This window comes from Poromitra crassiceps (assembly GCF_964638095.1).
Source record: "Poromitra crassiceps genome assembly, chromosome: 19".
Classification (NCBI taxonomy): domain Eukaryota; kingdom Metazoa; phylum Chordata; class Actinopteri; order Beryciformes; family Melamphaidae; genus Poromitra; species Poromitra crassiceps.
In genome coordinates, this window is record NC_139646.1 from 15,136,791 (window position 1) to 15,163,047 (window position 26,257).

Genomic DNA, 26,257 nt, shown 5'->3' on the forward strand with positions numbered 1-26,257 from the left:
GATCAACACTCACATGCTGAAATATGGACCGTTACACAGGCTGGATTTGTCAGAGAAGAGAGGGAGTGCTCTTACTCGAGTAGTAGGCCGCTTCTGATCTGGGAGCGTCTTCTCTGGCCATCTCTGCTCTGCTGGTTGTGCATGAGGAATCCACGATTGCCTCCTTGGACAAAAAATAATATCTAAAACATGAGCTGCTAACAAGCGGTCTTGCACCGCTACAATCTTCTTTCTTCTGTGTGAGACAACTAAACGTCTTCATCTAGCTAGCATGAGGCTTCTTCAATGGGCTATCCAGAGCCCCTGGGTGAATTGGACTGAGAGCTCCAATAGCACGAGGCTTCCATGGGCGTACTGAGAGCCCCTCCACACCTAGATGGCGGCCATTTTATAGACATTCTGGCCACCCCGAAATAGACACAATTGCCGTCACAATTGTACACCACACATCTCTTATCACAGACAAGTCCATCCATTTCTCAATATAAATTAATATTATATCTATACGTGAAGGGCGAAGGGTGAACCGTCACACAAGCCTTAAACAATGCTTAAAAGAAGAAATGCACTCGAGCAACTGATGACATCACAACTGCCTGATGACATCACAGTCAAGCAATTGCGTGACATCACTTCCAGTTGAATGACATCACTCGCACGAGATGGATTTGCCCAGGTCAACTGCTGACCTACAGGTGACAGGTGACTGGGAGCAGTGATGTCCCATCAGGTCAACTGCTGACCTACAGGTGACAGGTGACTGGGAGCAGTGATGTCACATATTGATGACATCATCAGTCTCTATGACTTCATTAGCATAAGGTATATGACATCATCATATAAATTGTGACATCATCAGTGGTGACATTCAGCTACGGTTTGAGATGTCCCTGCTTGGGAAGCCATTGCTCCCTAATAATGATGTCCTGATGATGTCATCAATATATCACATCACTGATGACATCACTGCTCCCTAATGTCCCTAGGAGGCTGATGACATCACAGTCGGGCAATTGCATGACATTTGCCCAGGTCAAGGATTCTCCTGGTGAAATATTTTGTAATGTGTGATCCCGTCACACATTAGCTGTCATATAGTGTGAAAACCAAAACGACTCGACTCCTGATTACGAGACACAGTTGTATAGTGTGAAAGGAACAGGATCTTGTAGTCTGTAGCTACGTGCCATTAACAAGTAAGCGCCGATTTGCGAGTGCCGAGCCAACATGATTTGCCTCTGATCAGGTGGGGGTTTGTCGCCGAGCCACCAAAACAGCTGGCCAAGGTCTCGGGGCGCAGTGTGAACTCTGCATTACCGTGGCTACTCCAAGCTCCAAGCCGGCAGGCGGCACTCATGCCTCGGCGTCTCCTCACAGGTACGCACAGGAGCAGCTGGCTGCCTGGTTCTCTCCGGATCCCTCGCGTAGTGCCAGAACACACTCGATTTGGGAGCGGAACACGACAGGATTGGCCAACGCCAACTCCAGTGCCCAGAACTGTAAAATCAAATCATCGACACGCTATGGCCCGCCTCTCAACCCCCTTTCATCTCAGGCAATATCTGTTTTCACGCGACCCTCTCGAGACCCGGTTCACGTGGTCTTTAAATAATTCTAATTGGAAGGAGAGGTTTATTGAAAGCACCTATTGTAACCATATTCCTGCCTTCTCTGAGAGAAAAAAGGGAGCAAGTGGGCAACCTCTCTATCTGTTCTGTTTACATTTTTGTCCCACTGATGAAGTCATAGGCATTGTGACATTGTGATGTCATAAGAGCAAGTGGGATGTCATCAGTGATGTCAAGAGCAAGTGAGCCCGCACAGCAGTCGAGCTGCAGGGCAGACGAGGCCAAACAGCAGCCCGGCCTAGGAATTATATAAAAGGGAGCAAGTGGGCACTGTTTGTTTCAAGTGGGCTGTTTCACGCAGCACGCGAGATGCCTAGTATAGTAAGATTGCAATTGCGTGAGTGACATCCCTGGTGACATCATCACTGATAACATGACTGATGACATCAAAATTGCTCGAGTGACATCACTGATGACATCATCTCAAGTGCTCGAGTAACATCACCAATTCTATATCAGTAATTTTTATGACAGACACTGATGATATCAGACATTGTGACATCATCAGTGACATCTTCAGTCATGTCATAACTCCTTCCCTGCAGAGGCTATAAGCATTGGTGTTTGTCTGTGGTTAAATTCAACATGGTGAACTTTCTATTTCATTCACCTATGGCGCAAAAGCTGTTCGGCAAAAAAGTCCCAGAAGGAGCCTCGGAGAAGGACCCTGAGCTGGCCTCTGCTCCAGAGGGCAGTGAAGTCTCCATGTGTCAAGGTCTCTGGTATGCCTGCGGCATGGCCCTCATCCTCTCTGGGTTAATCGTTGGAGTGGTTGCATCAACCTATCTCTTCCATTCTCTGTACTCCATGCCAAAGAGGCTGTACTTTGGGGTGATGAAGTTCAGGAACATGAACGCTGGGGTCGGAGAGGACCATCTGTGGGTGGAAGAGGAGTTGGAGATCTCTGAACACATGGCCCGCATCAGCATCCCCCCTCACCGCAATAGACACGGCAGGCTAGCCTACATCCTGCACGACTTTGACGAGAAGCTGACAGCATTTCTGGACCTCACGACCTGCTTTGTGATGCCTATGAACACCTCAGTCGTGTTGCCCCCTCAGGACCTCATGGACCTCTTCATGGAGCTAATGTCTCACTCGTTCCTCAGCTACCTGGTGCACGAGGATCTGGTGGTGACGGAGCGTATCGACAACATCAAGCCGCTGGGCACCTGTATCCACCGTCTGTGTGCCGGCAAGGCAACTTACAGAATCCAACGCCGCACTGACCTCTCACATGGAAGAATCCAGAAGCGCTCTACAGAAGAGTGTTTCACCATCGATCACTTCGAGAATATGTTTGTGACGGAGACCAGGATCTGCAAGGCCTAATGTGAAGGCACCGGGGGTGAGAACAGGAAGAGGTCCCGCTGAGATGCAGCGCGAGCGTGGAAAGTAGTAGGGAAGGAGGCTTCCTTCCTAGAGAATGATGCTATTACTCTATTACATCGAATCTGTGCAATGAAGTGAGGGTTGATTGATATTATTCCATTCTGATTTGGGCTTTGAAACCCTCATATTCTCTCAAATAATTTAAAAAAGCAAAGAGCAAAATTTTGTTCGGCCACAGTGCGATCGGGCTGAAACTTTCAGGAAGTTTAGAGAGCACCCTTGTGGTTTACCTGACGGAGCCGGATTTTTTTATTCTAACATTACCTAATGTTAGAAGTTCCCACACTAGTACCTATCTGCGGCAGGGCGGCCTCCGGATCTGGCCGTTCCCCTGGAGCTGTCGCGATGTCATCACAAAGGAGATGGCACCAGCAAACAATGACATCATCACCGATGACATCACAATTGGGAGTATGACATCATGTGATGTTTCGGTGATGACCGATGATGTCGTAACCATCCAGACAGCAATATCAGACGTAACATCAGCCACTATAAAAGGAAGCACTCAAGTTTGACACGTCCTCAACTGAGCAGTAATTCTACCGAAGATCCCTATCGCCCTCCCGGGGGTGATACTGCAGGCCTAGGCCTATGGACACAAGACAAGAGTCCCTGAATGGGACACGGCAGCGGGACCTCCAATGTGCCGTAATGGGCACGCCTGCGACTATGCACGCGACCGGTAACGAACCAAGCTCAATCCTAGAGACGGCTGGTTCCCTGAACTTTGCTGGGGTGTTAAAAAAAAACTGCGAGATCCGGTACGTTTCTAAGTGTCGCATCAGCTCCAGAGTAAGTGGATGACAAACCCTAACATCCAAGCGAGCAGTGGGTGATGGCCGTGAGGAGGCAGTTGGACTCATGTCATGTCCACTTGAGCAATTGTGATGTCATCATGTCAGCGATCCCACCCCTGCAATTGTGATGTCATCAGTGAGTGATGTCATCAGTGATGTGAAGTTGACCAATTGCGTGCAGCGCATGCCAATAGGGCAGGCGAGGCCACGCAGCTGAGCTGCGGGGAGACAGTGCAGTGGCCGCGCAACGTGAGAGCCTAGGAATCCAACGCGCTACGCCTAGTATCTTCTTACTATAACAATGAGAAGTGTCCGTGTGTGTGAGCGAGCAGAACTTTGTCCGGCCACAGCTATGCCATTCCTAGGCTTGCGGCCTCACCCGCCCTGCGGTATAAGACTGATGACATCATCCCTGATGACATCATCACAGAACTTATAGAGAGGTCCAGTAACGAGTCCGGAAATCATCGATGCTAACGCCCCTGGTTCTAAACAGTTTTCGCCTATGGGAGTTTTGAATGGGTTTTTGGCGCGATGCTTCTAATAATCTCTCTGGGCAACGCTGGCTTAATCAAACGCGAACCAGTGTTTAGTAACATCATCTTCACACATGAAGACCACTTTTATGAGTTTTGAAGCTTTTACATGCCGTTAAACGGGCGGCTAGCTAGCAAACGGCTAAATGAGACTACACTGCTGAGTCGATGTGGATATATACGTCAATAACGTCACCACTTCAAAGGGCGAACACGGAAATTCTCTTTCCCTCACCTGGTTCAGCCCCGTTCAGCCCGAGGTAATCAGTGCACACATCAACAACAGTCCAGGTTGAGTGCTGACGTGACGTGAAGCCTATGCGACAGTGTGTAGTTCAGGATTAGCTTAGCTCGAGCATTTTACTTCTAGGGCTCGCATTTACGCTACAAAACTCATGAAAGTGGTCCTCATGTGTGAAGATTATCCCGCTGAACCTTGGTTCGCGTTTGATTAAACTTGCGTTGCCCACAGACATTATTTGAAGCATATCGCCAAAAACCCATTCAAAAATCCCATAGACAGAAACAGTGTAGAACCAGGAAGTTCGGGACTTCCGCATTCAGCCTACAAAAATACGTCATCCCTGGACCTCTCTATAACAACCTCACCCAAGGATGACATCACTGGTGACATCATCACTGGTGACATCATCATCGGTGACATCATCACTGGTGACATCAATGATGACATCAATGAATCAATCTTTATTTAACCCAGTCTAATCAGGTCCCTGAAAACCGACTCGTTTAAAAGGTTCTCAACTATCTGTGACCCATTTTTGGCCTACTTTGACGAGATTAAGAATGACAAGTGACAGGTTGGGGGTGATGGGTGGCTCGGCATGTGCTGTGCACTGATTTGAACTTTTGCTTTTTGGATCTACTTATCTTATGTGTGATATTTTGCCTGGTAACAGCTGCCCCCAGAACTGTCAAAGCTTATGAAAGACAAACTAGCTCAGGTGTCTTAAAGGTGCCAAGTGACTGAATAAAAATAGTTGAAACTGTTACTGTGTGAGTCTGAATATATCTACAGTATCTCTATATAGGCTATATATAATATTTTGTTCATTCTCAAGAAGTGTATAGCTATTTGTATTAAAGGGGAGTCATTCAAAATTATTTTAATTGAATATTGTTTTAATTTAATACTCAGTTGTGTTGGATAGTAAAATTTGAATGAGATTAATAGAACAAATTTGGGAGAATCATCAACACGCTGTCAGGGGGTGCACTTGGCATGGCAAAACAGCTCAAGGGGTACACGGCACAAAAAAGGTGGGTAACCACTGATCTACACTGACAGGAGTGTCTGTCTCTCTGTCTCTCTCTCTTTCCTTCGCGTATCTCGAGAACCGTTGGTCGGATCGACTTCAAACTTTGGGAGTGTGCTGCTACTGGGAACCCGACATAGAACAGTAGCGAATTCTGTGCAATTCGGCACAGCACCACCTACTGGCAACACAAAAAGCATTTTATCTTGAGAACCGTTCATTCGATTGACTTCATTGTGACCCGCACGTCCCCTCTCTGAGTGCGGGGTGAATCTCTCCCTCGCTTCGCTGGTACAGAAATGCATTTTTCTCTGCTTTCTGGGGACAGAGGGGCGTTTTCGGTGAAAACTATCTATATTCAAGTGTCGATAACTAAAGAACGGATGAAGGCAGAAACAAACTTTTTTTCTATGAATGTAGGAAGCTCTCTTGTTTCTTTTGAGATATTCGGTGTTTACATAGTCATAGAACAAAATATTCTGTGGATCTTGGAAGATTAGTGAAAATGGTCATAAACCCCTGGCGAGGAAAGAGTTAATGATGGTTTCCAACTCCCATTCCATTTAGGTGTTCCAGTCCCGGGGCCCTCGTTAATATTATTGGTTACACCTGTGTTTACCCTGCCTTGAGACACAAAATGGCTGCTGTGAAATACTCGGAAGCAGCGTTTAGCTCTTAGCTTAGCTCGCTCTTTCCCTCCTGCATCTCTGTCCACTTTTTTTCTCCCCTCCACTTCCCTCCTTCCTCCACCCCTCACTCTCCCTCACACTCTTCCCTCTCCTCCTCCGGCCCATGGGCATCATCCTCCCGTCTCCGGTGGCGGCGGCGCCCCCTGGCCCCTACCCCCCTCCTGGCCCGAGGCCCTGCTGCGTCCTCCCCGTCCTCTGCTCCCACCTCCTCCACCCGCTGCTCTTCATCATCGCTCGAAATATCCTCGTCGTCGTCCTCCTCTTCGTCCTCCTCACTCTTCTCTGAGTCTGACTCATCGGAGTTGTCCTCTTCCAGGTAGCGGTAGCCTTTGACCTGAGGAAACAAATCATGTGTTATTCCTACAGGTATTGGGCTTTTTTAAGCGGTGCAGCCGCTTCTATAAGTGGCTACGTGTGTTTGTCGGTGAGTTGTGTGCGCCATGAAATTTAGCCTAGGCCCCGCCCCCAGCTCCCCAGGGTGCACAGACAGCTGAGGCACGCTATACACGCACAAAATTAAGCAAGAAATTAAATGCAATAACCAAGCTATGTGGCCAAAACCGTCACCATGATATCAAAACAACAATGAAACTTTACAGTCATGGACCATGGTAGTGAAAACTCATTGAAGAGATCAGGTATTGGATAAACCATATTGTGATATATATTGATATATCATAATATTGAGAAAAATACTTATTATCCTTGATTATCTTGATATTGATTTCAACCATCGATCTGCCCTATTTTTGGTATAGCCCTCCCTGGACAAAAATGCACCAGCCGCCACTGGTTTGTTGAAAAGTTTGGAGAAAACCTTTCAGACAATGCACATATTGGGAACCTTTTTCAACATGTTTTTAACATTTTGTGAACAGGATATATAAAGCAAATTGTGAACAGAGGTGGTGGTATGCTCAAAGGATTGATTTTTGTAACTCAAGGAGAAAATACAGAGATCACTGGAGCCGACTACAGTGAGAATATGTAAAGCATTCGTATTTACAAATGAAGTTGTTGTTTAAAGTGCTGAAATGTATTAAAATTGTAAAATTGTATTTTTTGGGGGGTCCTACCATACCTGACTCTATCTGTCATTGTACTATCCATCGCTTTTTCCTTGTGAAACAAAATACAAAATTGATAAAAAAAAAAAAAAAAAACATAACGCATAAAATGTGATTCCTGACGCCATGTCGAATGGACAACTAGATACTGTTTGCAATGGAGGACGATTTTGATTTTGATTTTTTTAGAGTCCCTGACAGTGCCATAAGTGCATGCATTTTTACCAGTAGAAATGAAACTCCTCAGCTTCGCAATTTTAGTTGACTCACTGAGCTAAACCAGTACAGTTTCCCTATGGGCTATAAACAACATTTAAAACATCTTTAGCAGTGATGTTTTCCCTTTGGATAAAGCAGGAAATAGGCTTTAACCTGGGCAGATTGAAGCGGTCACTCCCACCAGACTGTGATTGGTTACCTTGTGCCGTGGGCGAGGGATGCGAGGCAGTCTGAAAGGCACCTTCATGGCAAGGCGGCGCTCCATCACCCAATAGCAGTAGCAGGCCAGCAGCAGAGTGGCCAATAGGATGGAGAGTTTGGCCTGAGGAGGAGGGAAGCAAGGAAATATGAATTTTCAATTTTGCACTGTAGTCTCCACAAGACAAGAGCACTGAGCAATTGTCTTTCTTTCACACAATACAGAAAAAACATTAACCAGAAAAATTACATTTCACACTGTGTGGTTATAATAGTCTCTTTGCCTAAATCTGGATAAGAAGAGCTCATTTCCAAAATGTTATCTCATCAAAATGTAGTGTAGGGATTAGAGAACCAGTCTGTAAAAGTGCAATATTGCATCAACCAAGGATGTTAGTGACATAATTTATTGTTACTTTCTGTTATACTTTATGGGTCGGCGTAAAAGTTGTCACTTTGTACCGTAATGTCAGTCAAATACATGGATACAATTGCACAAATACACACACTTTCTCCCTCTCAAAACACACACTCACCCTCATAGGCATGTGGGACCAGAGGTAGACTATGAAAATGGCTATGGCTTGCATCCAGTGATAAATGGTGTAAACAAAGTCCAGACGCTCCTTGTCCTCATACAGCATCCCGAGCAGAACTGACAGAGAGAGGGGAGTTCAGGACCGGATCAGCACAGACACAACACGCACACCTGGATCTAACCAAATGCACATGTTTAGGCTTTGCACACACTAGCAGTCAACAGTTTGGACACAATCCATTTTGGTCTAAAGGCTTATGCTTAAATGCTTGATATATATGGGTGAGGACCCACAGGTTTGCAGGAAATTTTATGTGGTTCGCCAAATAAATTTACAGAATTTTTCCAGTCTTTTTTATTTAAAATGTATATATTATTTTACTGACGAGAGGAAAAAATTAGAGTCTGTTAACTCCGCCTATATGCATTTATTTGGTCTCATTTATAAAGTATTGAACGTGTGTGTACGTGTGTGTGTGTGTGTGTGTGTGTGTGTGTGTGTGTGTGTGTGTGTGTGTATGTATATACGTGTGTGTATATACATGTGTGTGTGTGTGTGTGTGTGTGTGTGTGTGTGTGTGTGTGTGTGTGTGTGTGTGTGTGTGTGTGTGTGTGGGTGTGTGTGTGTGTGTGTGTGTGTGTGTGTGTGTGTGTGTGTGTGTTTTCAATAACACTTGCATAAGACTGAGTTGCTGAGTTGTTATTTATCAAATGATATCTCTTTAAAATGGCTGGTTTACCTAATCAAGATACTAAAAGCTAATCTGGTAATGGCAGTAAAAAATGGTCAGGAACGTTCATTTAAAATAAATCTCCTCAGCAGGCGCTAATTGCAACTCTTTCACCCCATTTATTTGTTATATTCTTCAAAAGGTGGGTTACCATTCATTCATTGCATCTCTTGCGGTTTTCATAGAAAAACGTTGTAGTTGGGTAAAGGGGGTACTTGGATTCCGAAATCAGGGAAAGGGGGTACTGAAGCCAAAACGTTTGAGACCCACTGCTCTGTGGAGTACAGTCTGTTCATGTTTTTTTATAATGTTCATGCACATGCGTGTTGCTTGCTGCTGCTACTCACTGCTCAGGCCGGTCTTGTTGAGGGCTGTGCCGAGTCCCCAGAGCACAGTGAGCACCAGGAGAGGGACCAGGAGGTTTGGCTGGGCCCTCCCAGGAGACCAGGCCAGGAGAACCAGCAGCAACACAAAATGCACGGCAGCACCCCCTAGCAGAGAAACCCAGCGTGGCAGGCGCAAAAGAGAGAGGGAGAGGGTGGAGAAGAGGGAGCAGGAGAGGCCATAGACAACTATGAGGAGCCAGAGTCTCTCCAGGCCCAACACACATACACCATAGGACTGAAGGAAGGAAGGAAGGAAGGAAGGAAGGAAGGAAGGAAGGAAGGAAGGAAGGAAGGAAGGAAGGAAGGAAAGAAAGAAAGAAAGAAAGAAAGAAAGAAAGAAACAAAGAAAGAAAGAAAGAAAGAACGAACGAACGAACGAACGAACGAACGAACGGATATGACAGGTACGCAGGCAGACAGACACAAATACAAGAGTCGTTTAAAGCATGATGGTGTCTCTGATAAACTGGAAGTGTCATTTATGAATGTAAAAAATAAAAATGTAAAATGAAATGAAACCATAAGAAACTACCCAATGTCCCATCCCTAAATTGCAAATATGCATTTTATTTTATTTTGTTTTATGTCTTTTTTGTACCAGGGAGAATCCAGTGACTGCAAAGAGCATTTCAAAGCCACTGTAGATGAAGAATGGGCAGAGCAGGCGCAGCCGGTAGTCTCTCAGGTGTTTAAAAGGCAGCTGGAAGATGTTTCCCCAGCCGATGCTTCGCAGGTCGATCTCCTCTGTCGGCCGGTAAGCTGCTCCACACAAAACCAGGAACTGTGGGTACAAACAGAGCCATGGCTTTACTCTGAATCCTACTGGATGACTGGGACAACTACAAGATAACTCGCCAAAACACAGCCGCAGCTACAACCCAGAGACATGTGGTGGTGAAGTCGAGCGTGGTGTATGTGGAGCGTGGTGTATGTGACGGAGTCGAGCGTGGTGTATGTGACGGAGTCGAGCGTGGTGTTTGTGACGGAGTTGGCAGTTCAGCCTGCCGAGATGCCACCAAAACGTTCCAAAGTATGAATTTAAAAAAAAAGAAAGGGGATGGAATGTAGCACTCTATTGATATCGGTATCGTACATTTTTAACTGATGCCCAGCTCTGGTTGCGGGGTTGTGTGCGTGCGTGTGTGTGTGTGTCTTACGATGATCATGGCCAGGAAGGCGAAGCCCATGAGGACGCTCTCCACCTGGATGAGCAGCATGGAGCGGGGCAGCTTGGTCAGCACTGTGGTGTTGAAGCCTGGGATCACTCCTCTGACCTCCGCGCCTGCCAGCCCAACAGTGGAGACCAAGAGGCAGCGCCAAGGAACGTCAGAGAGGGAGAAGTGGAGAAGAACAGACACACCGTTCAGTCCTGCGTGGATCTTCATCAAGACAGACCTGATAACACTGCCTGTGTGAAAAACAGGCTGATCCTGTGCAGGTTTGACCCTTGACCCTTCAGAATTGGACAACAATAAAAGTGAAATAAAGTTGCTGAAATGTGTAGGCTAATGGAACGTTGTGAGTCAAAACTATCAGACACAGAAGAGAGCAGCAGAAAGTTTAAAATAAACCAAGGGCCTGTGTCCAAAGACCCAAAGTCTTTTTTTGGTTGTGTGTAAACATCTATTCAGTGCTGGGGTGTATTTTTGTTGTTGAGAATGAAAAGGAAGTTGCCAGAAATGCCACCTTTCTTCAAGCTCAGAATGCCAGAAATAAATGTCAGCTTCTGCACACAAAGAAAAGGTGAGCACTTCGCTACTTTCAAAGCAACCGTGGGAGAGCTTCCCCAAGCACCCTGCTGCCTACAGAAAAACAGCCAGCAAGAGCTTCCCCAGCACCCTGCTGCCTACAGAAAAACAGCCAGCAAGAGCTTCCCCAAGCACCCTGCTGCCTACAGAGAAACAGCCAGCAAGAGCTTCCCCAGCACCCTGCTGCCTACATAAAAACAGCCAGCAAGAGCTTCCCCAGCACCCTGCTGCCTACATAAAAACAGCCAGCAAGAGCTTCCCCAAGCACCCTGCTGCCTACAGAAAAACAGCCAGCAAGAGCTTCCCCAAGCACCCTGCTGCCTACAGAGAAACAGCCAGCAAGAGCTTCCCCAAGCACCCTGCTGCCTACAGAGAAACAGCCAGCAAGAGCTTCCCCAAGCACCCTGCTGCCTACAGAGAAACAGCCAGCAAGAGCTTCCCCAAGCACCCTGCTGCCTACAGAAAAACAGCCAGCAAGAGCTTCCCCAAGCACCCTGCTGCCTACAGAAAAACAGCCAGCAAGAGCTTCCCCAAGCACCCTGCTGCCTACAGAAAAACAGCCAGCAAGAGCTTCCCCAAGCACCCTGCTGCCTACAGAAAAACAGCCAGCAAGAGCTTCCTCAAGCACCCTGCTGCCTACAGAAAAACAGCCAGCAAGAGCTTCCCCAAGCACCCTGCTGCCTACAGAAAAACAGCCAGCAAGAGCTTCCCCAAGCACCCTGCTGCCTACAGAGAAACAGCCAGCAAGAGCTTCCCCAAGCACCCTGCTGCCTACAGAAAAACAGCCAGCAAGAGCTTCCCCAAGCACCCTGCTGCCTACAGAGAAACAGCCAGCAAGAGCTTCCCCAAGCACCCTGCTGCCTACAGAAAAACAGCCAGCAAGAGCTTCCCCAAGCACCCTGCTGCCTACAGAAAAACAGCCAGCAAGAGCTTCCCCAAGCACCCTGCTGCCTACAGAAAAACAGCCAGCAAGAGCTTCCTCAAGCACCCTGCTGCCTACAGAAAAACAGCCAGCAAGAGCTTCCCCAAGCACCCTGCTGCCTACAGAAAAACAGCCAGCAAGAGCTTCCCCAAGCACCCTGCTGCCTACAGAAAAACAGCCAGCAAGAGCTTCCCCAAGCACCCTGCTGCCTATAGAAAAACAGCCAGCAAGAGCTTCCTCAAGCACCCTGCTGCCTACAGAAAAACAGCCAGCAAGAGCTTCCCCAAGCACCCTGCTGCCTACAGAAAAACAGCCAGCAAGAGCTTCCTCAAGCACCCTGCTGCCTACAGAAAAACAGCCAGCAAGAGCTTCCCCAGCACCCTGCTGCCTACAGAAAAACAGCCAGCAAGAGCTTCCCCAAGCACCCTGTTGCCTACAGAAAAACAGCCAGCAAGAGCTTCCCCAAGCACTCTGTTGCCTACAGAAAAACAGCCAGCAAGAGCTTCCCCAAGCACCCTGCTGCCTACAGAAAAACAGCCAGCAAGAGCTTCCCCAAGCACCCTGTTGCCTACATAAAAACAGCCAGCAAGAGCTTCCCCAAGCACCCTGCTGCCTACAGAAAAACAGCATTTGCTGTATTGGTGTGTAGATACACACTTCGAGCACATTCATGCCTAAGAAATGTTTTTTGTTTCGTCGTGAGTCTACAGAGGAACTAAAACTGAGCAGTTGCCTCCCCCCCCCCCACACACACACATCCTACAGAAAAACATTAACCAGGGAAGTGACATTTTTAAAATTCACCTCCCTAAAAATGCATCTGTTCTGAGAAAACTCTTGAGCTGAAGTTCATCATTCAATATTATTATAGCTGTTAGATGTTATGTTAATAATACTACAACCAAGGATAGCTACATAAGTTAGTGTGGCTGTTATATACTACTCTTACTACTACTGCTGCTAGCTTAAATACTACAGTTTATTTTACTATGACTGCTAATATTACTACTTCTATCACAACCACTGCTACTACAACTACTTTGAAAATATGATTACCCATTCTTCAGTGTATTGATAAATAAAGGAGTGCTGGCTAAGAAATTAATTGCTTTATTAATCAAAGTAAACTACCCCCCCTCCCTTCCCCCCATTTCTAATTAACTGTTTCTAAGTTTCCACACTCAAAGAAGCACAGCAGTTTTTCTTCCGAAAATTGAATCTTTTTTAGTCGGTAGCTGTGAAGATGTCACTTATTAACAAAAATTGTGTCCATCTCATTTTGAAGTCGTTATATATGATAAGATATGGACAAGACAGCAGTGGAGGTGTCTTTACCACATTGTTTGACGTTGTAGAGAGTGTGGTTGTAGTCGTGGAGGTAGTTGTGGAGGAAGAGACGCATGGGGAACTCCGCAAAGACAAAACTCAGCTGATGAGGAAGAGAGAGCAGACTCATGTACAATTTGTTGATTTCTGCAGCTGTGCAAAAAAACATTTTCTGAACAAATTAAACACAGGCCCTGGCCCACTATCCATCTGTAGCACACTGATTCTCAACCTTTTTCATCAAATAGAAGAATCCCTAATTCACACTGCACATTACACCCACGGACCCCCATTTGATGAGATGTTGTCTCTCTGACCCAAATCTGAGTATATTTTTTACAGATTAGATTAGGGGTGGACAATAAATCAATATCAATATATCATGATCAAATATACCTCAATAACAATGACATTTTGAATACATTTCCAATATTTCAAAATACATTATTTACACCATCAGTCACTGACTTGATGCCATGCCCTATCATTAGAGGGTGCTGCTGAGTCAGTGCGAGGCATTCAAGCAGCAATACAATATACTTGTTTTCAGACATGTTTGTAGGTGCAGACATCTGTTGTGACATAAATGGGCATTCTGGGCAGTTTTTTCCATGGCCTTTATAGTGTTAACACACTAATTGACTAATATCGTAGCTACGATGCACCACCACCACCACCACCACTGCCACCCTCCTCTTCCTGTTTCTTACCTCGTGATGTAGTTCCCCAAAGAGGCCCATATTTTATCGTAGTTACGATATTAGTAACAATATATCGCAACAATTATATCAACTGATATCAATAAGTATTTTGTGATATAGATTTTGTAGTAGAAGAGGCAGTCGCCAATCCAACACAATAAAGTAGGTGCAGGAACCAAAAACAGTAGACAGTAAGAAAAAGAAAGAAGGTCCACACATATAGACGGTTTTCACCAGAGCGCAACCCCACAGCACTTCCTTTTTCTCAGCATTCGGCAAACTGCAGAAATATTCACTCGACATCGCTAATTTTGTTTTCGCTGCTCAGCTGTATAGACGGTTTTCACGGAATGGTCAGTCCTGCACTTGAATGTTTTTTTTTCTTTTATGTCCATAGCAAACACTGCAACAGGAAGTGAGCGGGGGTTCAATTTAGAATGTTTTTGTTGTCAAGTTAAAACCGTCTATAGATATGATTGATATAGATTTTGGCCATATCGTCCAGCCCAATGGTAGATGTAGAGTCATTTTGTCCAGGATTCAATGACTATCAGAGGGACAACAGTGAAGCTACAGTATTATCAAAACAGTTATTCTTCTACATTCTCTAATTATGTTAACTTTTGTAAATTAAATCATGTTTAACGATTCATCAATTCGCTGTTGTGAAATGAAAGATGAAGACTCACGTGGAAGATGACGTAGAAGACGGACTGGAAGACGATGATGTAGCTGTGGCACGCTCCTTTTGGAAGCTTCTTCTGCTCCTGCACGTGCTCCTCCTTGTAGTTGGCAAACTCATAGTATTGCTGCGCCATCCTGTTGGTGTGTGTGTGTGTGTGTGTGTGTGTGACACAGAGAGAAAACAGACATAGACAATGAACAGTGAGGATACAGACCCATTAACAACAACGAAAAACTCTGCATCAATGTGCAATACATGATAATGCGTGCAAACCAGGTATATGTGTGTGTGTGTGTGTGTGTGTGTGTGTGTGTGTGTGTGTGTGTGTGTGTGTGTGTGCATACACAAGTTGGGTTTCCATCCAAACGTATCGCAAATTTTAATCGAATTTTCAGAAAGTCAGCAAAAGAAAATGCGAAATTATGTGCGTTTCCATCCGCTGCAATTATGCGAATTCTAGAGCTGTCAATCACCTCATGTTTGAGGCTGTCTGAGCTGCTGATCAGCTGCTAAACCCGAAATACAGCTCTATTAAACACATCTAACGTTATTCATTTAAAGTTTCTTGATGATCTACAAGTAGACAAAGGTACCATAACGCAATTTCTTTTCAATTTAAATGGTATTTTAACACACATTTTGTCTTTAACAAATGCCGCGCCTCCTGCGTTTCGAAAATTGCAGGAGGCTGTATTGCAATTTTGATCAAATTCCGATTATTTGTTTAGGCCTAGGCAATAGTATAATCAATGATCAATTGTTCAGAAACAGCCTCTTCTGCCATCAGCCCCATTTGTGTGACAGTCGCATCACTCCATGTGCTCCATTATGAAACATGGCCCATTTCATAGCACCGATACAGTGTAGGTGAGTCCCAAGCCCCAGCAACATAGCAACCGCATCACACCCTACATTACACCCTCTTCCTGTTTCTTACCTTGTGATGTAGTTCCCCAAAGAGGCCCATAGTGGCACGATGGCTACACCAATAGCGACGGCCGATGGAACCAAGGTGTAGTAACGCTCCCAGTAATTGGTTGAGACAAAAAGTGCGTAGATTCCTGAAGCCAGGAACATCATCCACTTAGTGCCTATAAACCTGTGAGAGAGACACAGAGACAGTGATAGAGGGTGCGTGTGTGTGTGTGTGTGTGTGTGTGTGTGTGTGTGTGTGTGTCTGTGTGTGTGTGTGTGTGTGTGTGTGTGTGTGTCTGTGTCTGTGTCTGTGTCTGTGTCTGTGTCTGTGTCTGTGTGTCTACCTGATCAGTACAGGAGTGTACAGCAGGCCTATGATGGGCGTGACATTGATGCCCATCAGCATCTTCTGGTCGATGTCCTCGAGGCCGAGGTTGCTGTACTTCACCTCCCGGTAGGTCACATCGTAATGTAGGATCAGCTGCATCTGCAGCAGACCTGGGAACACACCATAGACCCTATAATAAATGATCATAGACCCTATAATAAATGACCATAGACCCTATAGGCATTTTCACTGTCGCCATCTTGGTTATTTGGAGCCAGAAGCTGTTGGTCTGTGATCACTGGACACGAGAGGCGACCTGTCAATCACGCCCGAAAGCATAGTCTGCTTAATCATCTATTTTACTCGAAATGGGACCATAATTTACAAAATGAACATCACCTTGTATTGAAGAAGACTTGAAGCTAGCGATTCAGACCATAAACTCATTAGGAAAGTGTTTAATGAGGTCATAAATAAAGTGAGAAGTAGGGTCATTTCCCATTGACTTCCATACAATCAGACTTTTTTGCAGCCAGTGGTCACCCCTGCAGGCCATTTGAAGGAATGCAGGCTTAAGACACTTCCACATTTGCTTCATTTAGCATGAACGGAGCTACCCGCTTGTAACACACACACACACACACACACACACACACACACACACACACACACACACACACACACACACACACTAGTCAAATCAACCATACATTTACCTTGGGTATGTTGTGTATATGAGAAATAAACACACTTGAACACACACACACACAGACACACACACACACACACACACACACACACACACACACACACACACACACACACTCTCTCTCTCTCTCTCTCTCTCTCTCTCTCTCTCTTAAATACACACCCATATATATGCTGTATACGATCATGCCTCCAACACTGGCTGCCAGGACGTTCTTGATGACCCCCAGCCTCTTCCTCCTGTAGTACTTCCTCTCCTCTTCCTCTTCATCGTACTCTGCTTGTGGGCCCAGAAACTCCTCCATCTGACCACACAAAAAGAGGGGAAAGGGAGCCAAAAATGCAAAGAAGTGAGTTAACAGTGATGTAATTTGTAAGGGGGGGGGGGAACTTGAGTGAGTCTTGTTAAAATTTACAGGGGACAATACAGATTGTTTGTGTGTGTGTGCACACGCGCGCGCGCATGTGCATGCGTTACGGTGTGTGTGTGTGTGTGTGTGTGTGTGTGTGTGTGTGTGTGTGCCTTTTCCCTTCCAAACCGACCAGGAACGCCCACAAAATGTTAAACGGCTGGCGTGCGAGTGGGGTAAAACCGCCGATATATCTCATGGGCTGACTCACCAAAAGACGGTGCTGTGGCTCTAAACTACAGGTTTGGGGGTTCTAGAGCAGAACACAAGACGTCTGCTCAGATGTGCGTTTAAATCCCCGATCGTGTCTGCCTGGGCTGGGTTATCAGCTAAATTCTAACTTTGCTGACCCCGCCCCCAGGCTAACCCAGCGTCTATTGTGGGCGTTCCTAGAGCCTGTATGGGCGTTCCCAGACATGCGGACTGTCTCTATAGAAGTCACATTGTACTCTAGCTTCTGTTGTGCTTTAGACCACAAAAATACCAGTTTTTGTTGTGACAAAATCAATGTTAATTATCTAAATGTTGTCAGATTTCCTATGATGACAATATTTCTGCTGCTGAGAGTCCAGAGTCCAAATAGCATAATTATTTATGGGTTATAAAATTAAATGTTACAGTTGTTTTGCTGCTGCCTCCACCGCTAAGGACAGAGGCAGACTGCAGCGGATCATCCAGTCAGCCAAGAAGACCATTGGCTGCAACCTCTGGAAACTGTACAACGCCATGACCAAGAAGCGAGCAGGAAAGATCATCGCCAACCCTTCCCATCCTTGTCACCATCTCTTCCAACAACTTCCACTCGGTTTCGGTCTATCAGGACCAGAACCTCACGCCACCTGAACAGTTTCTGTCCCATGGCTGTGAGGCACACAAACAAGCCCTCTGCCCCCCACTGACTCTAAGATTTCCAACCTCCCCCCTCCACACTCTCTCTCTCTCTCTCTCACACACACACACTCACACACACACACACACACACACACACACACACACACACACACACACACACACACACACACACACACACACACACACACACACACACAATGCACTGTGCTCCTGCACTGATGTTGCACCTCCCACCTCTCTAAACAGTTAACATGTGCAATACAATGCAATTAATGCATAAAACCTGTTAATACTCTATACCGGGTATATAGTTTGCTCAAATTGCCATCTCTGTTAACTGTACTCTTGCCAACGTTCTACTTGTACCTGTCACTTTGCCTTGCTAACTTTATACTCTGTCACGCTTGGCTGTAAATCCTCTGTCCATATGTTGTATGTTTAACTGTATGTGTATTTATTGTGTTGTCTATATTCTCATGTAGCTAACGTGTGCACCAACTAGTAACTACACCAAGACAATTTCCTTGTATGTGCAAACATACTATGGCAGAATAAAAGGATGATTCTGATTCTAAATGAAAGATTCAACAGATGTATCTGTTCTAATGTCATGTATTGTTAAATAGTGTTAAAATGAGCTGAGATGTAAATGTTATGTCTGCCTGTAACTCGTTTGGCCTCCTATAGTCCTAATGATTGTATGCATACGTGCAGAGAACAATACTTCTACTACTTTGGTGTTGCTGGAATCTGGGTACCTGTCCCTGAATGTTTTCCTCCTGGCCCACATCCAGCAGTTCGTTGATGCAGCCCTGAGGCGCTGCAGGCTGCTCAGCCTCCTCGACCAGGTCTTCTCGTTCGGATGCCGCCATCTGGTGGACAATATAAATCGGTGCATTGGATTAACTGTCAGTACACCAGACACGGGTTTTAGGTTATAATAGTGGGCAGAGCCGTATAATAGAAGAGTTCTGACATCTCCATTCACTCCAATGGACCAGTTTTTTTCCAGGAAGTAGAAAGTGGAACTCTTCAGTAAAATAAGCAGCACTGTCGAGTTGCATCAAAATAGACAGTGTTGTACTTTGAAAGGGTTTTTCATCCCTTGAAATGAATCAAATTGTACATTATCTGCTTTATTTTAGCATGCAAAAGTAGCGCGAGACCCATTCCTGGCTGTTCATTGGCTAATGATTCTTGCATTTTGGTCCTCCGCTGACGCCACTCTCTTACTAGAGGACACTAATAGTGGGGTAAGAGCCTCATTCTCACAGCAAGTAACGCCAGAAACCCTTTCCTAGATTTCATCTTAAATAATGTCAATGAGGTTGATAAAGATTATATAATAGCTAGGCCTATTGGAAATACTCTGGATGGTTGTTAACATGTATTTTATTCAATATGTCTACGGTAGACTATTTACCCTGTTTTGTTTTGAATATCCTCCTGTCACATTCCAAGGGATGCCACATCATGCCAGCACCCATTCTGCTTCATGAGGACATCCGATTTTATTATTTTTACAGTATAATGTGCTTTGCCTTAACTGTCATCTTTATCTTTTCACCAGCGTGACAGGCTATCTGTGAAACTCTTTAAAACTGGCAACATGATTCATGTCCCAACGAAAAATCACTAACGTTATATATTGTTTTTGTTTGCACTATGCCAACAAGACAAATTAATTTAAATGGTATTGTAACTGCGGTTGTCTAATGGTTAGGCCTACTAATTGATATCTTACTCTGTGCAGATTAGAGTAATTTAACAGCGAACACCTTTTCAACATAGCCTACAAACGTACAAAAAACAAAAAAACACTTGGCCTAAACTTACCATGTTTCCAGCATGGGACGCCTCGTGGACTAGAAACCTAGGTTTCTACTACTGTAAAAATACCTACCTGTCCTGAGTGTGTCTGACTGTTACCTAAAGAAGCGATCACTACTCACGGACCCATCCCATGATCTGCAAACACAGTTCCCCTTTCTGATGTAAAGGTGTCTGTATAAATAAAAAGTTCACTGGGGAAACGAAACTGAAGCCCGCATTCACTTCCTCACTGCATTTGTCTTAAAGGTGCAGTGTCTGTTTGTAGTCATCCGCATTATCTTTAATTGTTGGAATCCATTTCTTCCATGTAGTAAATCACTTTTGAGTTACATTGTCTGTATACTATAAAAACAAGGCCAGGTCGAAACCTGGCATAGCCCCGGTGCATGGTATCGTCACGCATTTTTTCCAAAGGTGGGTTGTATCATTTTAGATAGTTATTGTCATGCTAATGCCTGTGCAAGTGGTCATTTTTCTGATCAGTTTGTTTTTAAGTACGTATTTGACATATAAAAAGGGATGATTGACAGCTGTGGCAGCCAGTCTCAAGCCATCATCTACAGGCTACAGGCTCTTCACCTTATAGATCTGTTTTAGATAGAGAAGACACTGCTTGGTAAAACAAAAGGAAGACACTGCTTGATCTGTCTACCAGACTGTATATCGATGGACCGCAATAAAAAGGACATTGTTTTGAGAAAGCTGCGCGAAGTTGGTTGGGGACTTAAGTAAGTTCAGAAAATAATGTGTTTTATTAGTTACTCCAGCTACGTTATCGTTTATTTTAATACACAATGGTTTTAATGGAAGCAGACTAGCATTAACCGCTTGTCTGTTTTGCCGGTTTTTGTCGGCTTCATATTACTCTAACCTAACAACCGATAACGATAGCTGGAATAACACAATAATAGACACATATTTTCAGAACTTACCAGGTTTTCCAACTACCTGCATATGCCAGGAAATGTGTTTTATAATGTTAACTCCCGGGTCTAACCATAACATGAGGCCTACACAAGTGTACACAACAACCAGCCAATAGCTAATCGCTAACGCGTTAGCGTTAGCTTACAGACACTGGAGGTTTTATTTTTGGTATTAAAGCAATAAACGTTTTTATATAGATATCTCAGGGAAGTGCTTTGACTGTGGGGATGTTCGTTCAATCTTCACAAGCTCCTCTCTTAGCTGGATATACAGAGAAGAGACCAGGCAGGCTGGCTAACATTGTGTAAAACAGAAGGAACACACTGCTTTATCTGTCTACCAGACTGTATATCGATGGACCGCGTTAGCTAGCTAATTAGCCATGTTAGCTGCCTCAGTAGGTAACGTTAGCCTATAGAGTATTTATCTGACGTTTATGTTAGCTACTCCTCAAACCTGCGGGTGGAAATGGTTTATGCGATGCGATGTATGTTGAAGCAAGACAACGTTTTAATGTACCTTGAATTTGACAAATTACGACGGGTCGTGCTCACGCAGATCTAAGCCTTGGCCATCCTAGGCTCAACGCGAGACTCATCAGTCATTCGGATGAGTCTTGCGTTGAGGCTATGGCCATCTGTATTTTTACAAACGGCGAAATATTCCCATACAGCCAACGTTTTTAGATGGGGGAAAGTTCAGGGGGGTCCTTGCGTTCTCCTGCTTTATCACACACATTATTGTAAACACACAGGGTCCTCTCTACTGTGCGTCTGGCATGCAGCAAGGGGGAGGGGCCGCGTAAGCTGCATTCTGCAAAGCGACCTGGGCACGTTGTTTTGGGGAAACAGCTGATACCCTGAGGAAGGTATGACGGCAAATCTTAGTGGGGCAGCGGCGCCCTCTAGTGGCCGGCCGCCATTTAGTCTGCTGAAAGGGTGCATAATAGTCTTGGCGACATGCGGGAATGTAAGGCCCCTGGTGCATTACCAAGCACCGGGGCCAAAAAGTTATTATCATTAATACTGCAAGAAAGGCAAGTTCAACCTATAAGTGGGACTATTGCATGTGTTCAGGGGTGTAGTGGTAAATACAGGTAATCTACCCAAGGTGAGTAGTTTACCCACTTTGTTTCCCCTAATTGATAGATAGTGATCTGAAAATAGGTGCGTAAACTGCCTCATTTCCAAGAGGTGGGTAAACTGCATGTACCCTCTACTATAGTATGCCCATGCATACGTTTGTGTTGGTGAGGATGTTTTTTTCCTCTTCTGTATTATAACATCACTGACAACACTGATAGCCTACTGTTAAAATAAAGGATGATAAATTTATTAGGCTAATTAATACATGAGATATCATTGTGCAGCTTCACCAACACAGAAAAAGGTCAACAGAGAAGAGCAGTCACTCAGCAGATAGAACCCCTCTGCTCACACAATGTGGTTCAGTACATGGGAAATCAATATACTATATCAGTCAAAAACATGGTCCACTGACATGACACAACACAGTGTATACAAACAGGAAAAAAAGACTGCAACAAAGTTAAGTCCATCATAACTTATATTTTTAACTGAAAACATGTCCACGTAACCAAAAATCAGCCTATTAGTATTGGCTGTCTGTATCTGTGGTGTTGTGACATACAGAGCCAACACAGCACATAATATATGTATTTGGGCCGAAGAGGAACTATGCATAGTGGCTCATATAAAAACAAACTATTTTGGCTCAAACCACATTTTTTTACATACATATATTATTGTCAGTACACGCCCCTTCCCCCACCCCATTAGTAGTTTTACTATTATTTGTTTCTGTATTTCAGTTAGAAAGGTTTTGTACAGAACTGACTCTTCTTTGTCTGCATAACAGACAACTCATACTTGTGAAGAACAAGTGCTCTAAACACATCTCTACCTGAATATCATGTTATCTTGCAACCTTAAAAACAGGACGACGCATGCTCCAAAAAATCCCTTCCAGATCTGGGTCAAAGAACATTATGCAAACAATTCTTATCGTTTGCTTTAAGCGCCCTGTAAGTACCAGATGGGTGCGGGTTTGCCACACAGGACACTACAATGGAGTACCAACAATCAACCATCACAGGGAAGTATGTCCAAATCAATTTTGCATAATTTTCTGTGATTGACAAATTGACTGACACCATCCAACTTCCTCATGCGGTAAACAGCACCCTTCTGGTACTCCAAGCAGCTGAAAACAAGCACTAACATTTACATCCAATTTGTGTGATTTCCAAGTTTTCACTTTCATGATTTCAGTTGCTCCAATCAAAGAGCATTAAGTCAAAATGCACTGTGATCAAATTAACACAAGGCTGTTTCTCTTAGTTCCTGAAAACATGCCATTTTTGGAGATGCAGGCTTTTCACCTGACAGCAACATATACTACATGACCCAGGTCTGTTCCTTTCCAGTCAAATCTTAGGTGGCTTCCAGAGGACAGGGCAACGTTGTATGTAAAACAAATCTGCCAGAGCCAGAGGAGGCTGACAAATCGCCGTTACCGGTTTCAAGATGTCCTCATACTGTCTTTCCAACCGCTCACCCCACAGATGGGACGTCCCATGTAAGCTGTACAAGCCTCAATCAACACACCTGATTTGACCAATCCCACCCTGCCAAGTGCCCCACCGCTTCCTCGAAGCCAGTCCTTTGCATCATCCTCCAGTACGGCAGAGAAGGCAGCTTCTCTCACTGGCTCCTCTGCATGAACATCACCGGTAACATTTGTATTTTATTTCTTTTTTTGACCCAAGCAACCCACCCAACCACCCCTCTTTGAAACAGCAGTCTCTCATCTAGAGAAACCAGATATGTTATCCCCTTTCCAAGTTTCCATTTTCCCCTCCAATCCCCCAAAACTCTCCTCCTCTCTTCCCCTTCATCACTTCTCTCTTTAGCCACTCCCGACGGCCGCCTTCCTCATCGATTCCTCGTCCTGGACGGAGAGCTCGGTCAGCTTGCGCCCCAGCCTCTCGTGGAGGTCCAGGTATTTGGCCACACAGCGGTCCAGGCACACAGATTCACCCTTCGTCAGATCTGCCTCCTTGTAATGGGGGGGCACGCACTTCCGGTGGCAGGCATTGGTCATGCTTGGGGAGGAAAGATGAGAGACTGGGTCAGATTCATCAACATTACGTGTCTCATGCACAGTTGAAAGAAATGCACCGAAAAGGGCCAAGCGTCCTTCACAATACACATAATTCATACATGAATGATGTGTAAATAAGAATAAATCAGGTATGTACTGTAACTGATGCATCTTAGTACAGGTGTAGCAGGCTGGCTCAATCAAGATGATTCACAATTTCTTAACTAACACTAGGGCTGCAACTAACAATTATTTTCATTATCCATTAGTCTATCAGGTTTTTTTCCCCCAATTAATCACTTGATCAGTTGTAAGTCACTGTAAAATGTCAAAAAAATATGAATGACAAATCAATGTCACCCGACCAGAGCCTAAAGTGATTCTTAAAATGGCTTATTTAGTGTGAGCAGCAGCCAAAAAAATATAGATTTTTAATTCTATGAAATTATGATTTTATTATCAAAAGGATAATCTATTAATTTTCTATCACTCAATCAACTACTCAATTAATCATTTCAACACTAGCTAGCACAAGAGGTTTTAGCTGTTGGCAATGGGAAATAAATAAGATTAAGGATGATTGATTTATTGAAGGATGATTAATTGTGAACATGTTTGAGAGTGAACTCCAGCAGACCCACAAGCCTTGTAAACATGAGAAGGATCAAGTGTCCTTATTTCTTTAGCTCCCTGGAGTGGCAGTCCTTCTGAAAATATTCCATATTGTATAATTGAAGCGGCAGCACTTGACTATGAGATCTAGCCATACTGCTGTTGTGCAGTCATGCTTACACTGCACATTTGACCACACTCACTGGTCTCCCAGCTGGTCCTTCCTGGCTTCCTGAAACTTTACCTCAGCCTCTATACAACTCATCCAGATCACCACAGCACACAGTCCTCAACTAACCATTCTCAAATGTCTCCCCATCTCCTACTACACTGGCTGTACCTATCAAACTGAGAACCCTGGCACTGGCATACGAGGTTGTAAAGGGATCCACTTCCCCATATATCCATGACAAGACATACACCCTTTTTGCATTGTGGTACTACCACGTTGTGTTGATCTCCTTTTGTTGTAGCAGTCTTATCTCGTCGATATAAATGGTATATCTGGTCATAAAGCCAGTACCACCCTCCCTCTTGAATGACCATCCATGCTATCCTTAATCGATCGTTCAATGATCAGGGAATATTATTGAACATTAGCTCCGACCCTTCCACTCCTGGTTGCTTGTATATTTGGGGTTTCAGAAATAAAGCTTGTTGTACAGTTCACTCACTGTAAAGCGCTTTGGATGAGAGCCGAAGTGCCTAGGGTAGTAGTTATGTAGTAGCGCTCGCTCGATTGATCTTGTCTGACAGTAATTAGCAGCATTACGCTATCTAGCATTAACTAATTGACTAGCGTTAATGTTAACAAACCGATTAAGTGCTCTATAACTCGCAGCTTATAAACGGCTTATTGGCTTTGGATTTAATGTCGTTCAACCAATTGTACAAGAAGGTGGATACAAATGAATGAAGGCCACGAGGCAGTTTACAGTAAGATATATCGGAGAATAGCTAGCTAGCTTGCTATAATAAAGCATTACCGATTGTACATATCAGCCATCATTTCCACTTCCAGCTCCGCTGCCAGTTGCTGTGCCTTCATGGGATCCATGTCTGCGGTTCAGTGCAACACTCACACCCGGCTTTCTCCCCAAATACACCGTCAGGTGACCCTTCCCTTCCCGGCGGACACCGACGACTGTCCGCGGCTTCTTCTCCGTAACCTTCAAATCTGACTGGAAGAAAAACACGTGCGTTGTTTCCCCACGGACAGCTGTGACAACGCACCTACTTCCGCTGGTCCCTTCTTCTTTTTCGGTTGGCAAACAACGAATTGGTGCATTACCGCCACCAACTGGTATGGAGTGTGGATCAGAATTCCGCAATCAGCCTACCATCTAGTAGCCTAGCCTATTTATAAAATGAAAAGAAAATAATGATATCCTCATATCCTCTCAAATTCATTGTTTTAAGTACTAAAATATGAATCGATAAAATATCTTACCTGAGGTCCTGCACCAGCTGCCTTTTTCTGCCTTAATTGTATCTCTGACAGTGTGGCATTACATGTTCAACTGTTTCTTCTTGCCCGCAATCACATCTGCCTGTATTGTTTTCCTATAATGAATAGTGAACTGTTTAATCCAGTGTTCAAACCTGAGTCTTGATATAATTGTCTCATCTCTCCTGTCCCTATCTGCGCCTCTCATTTCTCCCACTTTCCTTTGAATCCTGTAAAACCATTGTCCTTTCCTCTCTTCCTC

The 26,257-nt window shown here is 44.7% G+C and overlaps 3 protein-coding genes across 3 annotated transcripts; 1 reads left to right on the forward strand and 2 right to left on the reverse strand.

The window, feature by feature from the left end:
* Positions 1-726: 726 nt before the first annotated feature.
* Positions 727-20,039, reverse strand: unc93b1 (unc-93 homolog B1, TLR signaling regulator). The gene is made up of 14 exons (XM_083655478.1): positions 19,890-20,039; positions 18,812-18,925; positions 16,955-17,096; positions 16,100-16,253; positions 15,778-15,939; positions 14,845-14,974; positions 13,464-13,557; positions 10,616-10,740; positions 10,057-10,239; positions 9,420-9,693; positions 8,340-8,458; positions 7,805-7,927; positions 6,525-6,653; positions 727-1,497 (listed from the first exon to the last, which is right to left on the reverse strand). Exons 1-14 carry the CDS (start codon positions 19,890-19,892, stop codon positions 1,372-1,374), a joined length of 1,878 nt encoding a protein of 625 aa, XP_083511604.1. The 5' UTR covers positions 19,893-20,039; the 3' UTR covers positions 727-1,371.
* On the forward strand, positions 1,360-4,583 carry LOC310793640 (integral membrane protein 2B-like). Its single transcript, XM_083655480.1, has one exon. It carries the CDS (start codon positions 2,214-2,216, stop codon positions 2,958-2,960), a length of 747 nt encoding a protein of 248 aa, XP_083511606.1. The 5' UTR covers positions 1,360-2,213; the 3' UTR covers positions 2,961-4,583.
* Positions 20,040-22,156: 2,117 nt separating the features above from the next.
* On the reverse strand, positions 22,157-25,708 carry timm10 (translocase of inner mitochondrial membrane 10 homolog (yeast)). Its single transcript, XM_083656154.1, has 2 exons — positions 25,535-25,708; positions 22,157-23,937 (listed from the first exon to the last, which is right to left on the reverse strand). The coding sequence occupies exons 1-2, from the start codon at positions 25,603-25,605 to the stop codon at positions 23,742-23,744; spliced, it is 267 nt and encodes an 88-aa protein (XP_083512280.1). The 5' UTR covers positions 25,606-25,708; the 3' UTR covers positions 22,157-23,741.
* Positions 25,709-26,257: the final 549 nt, after the last annotated feature.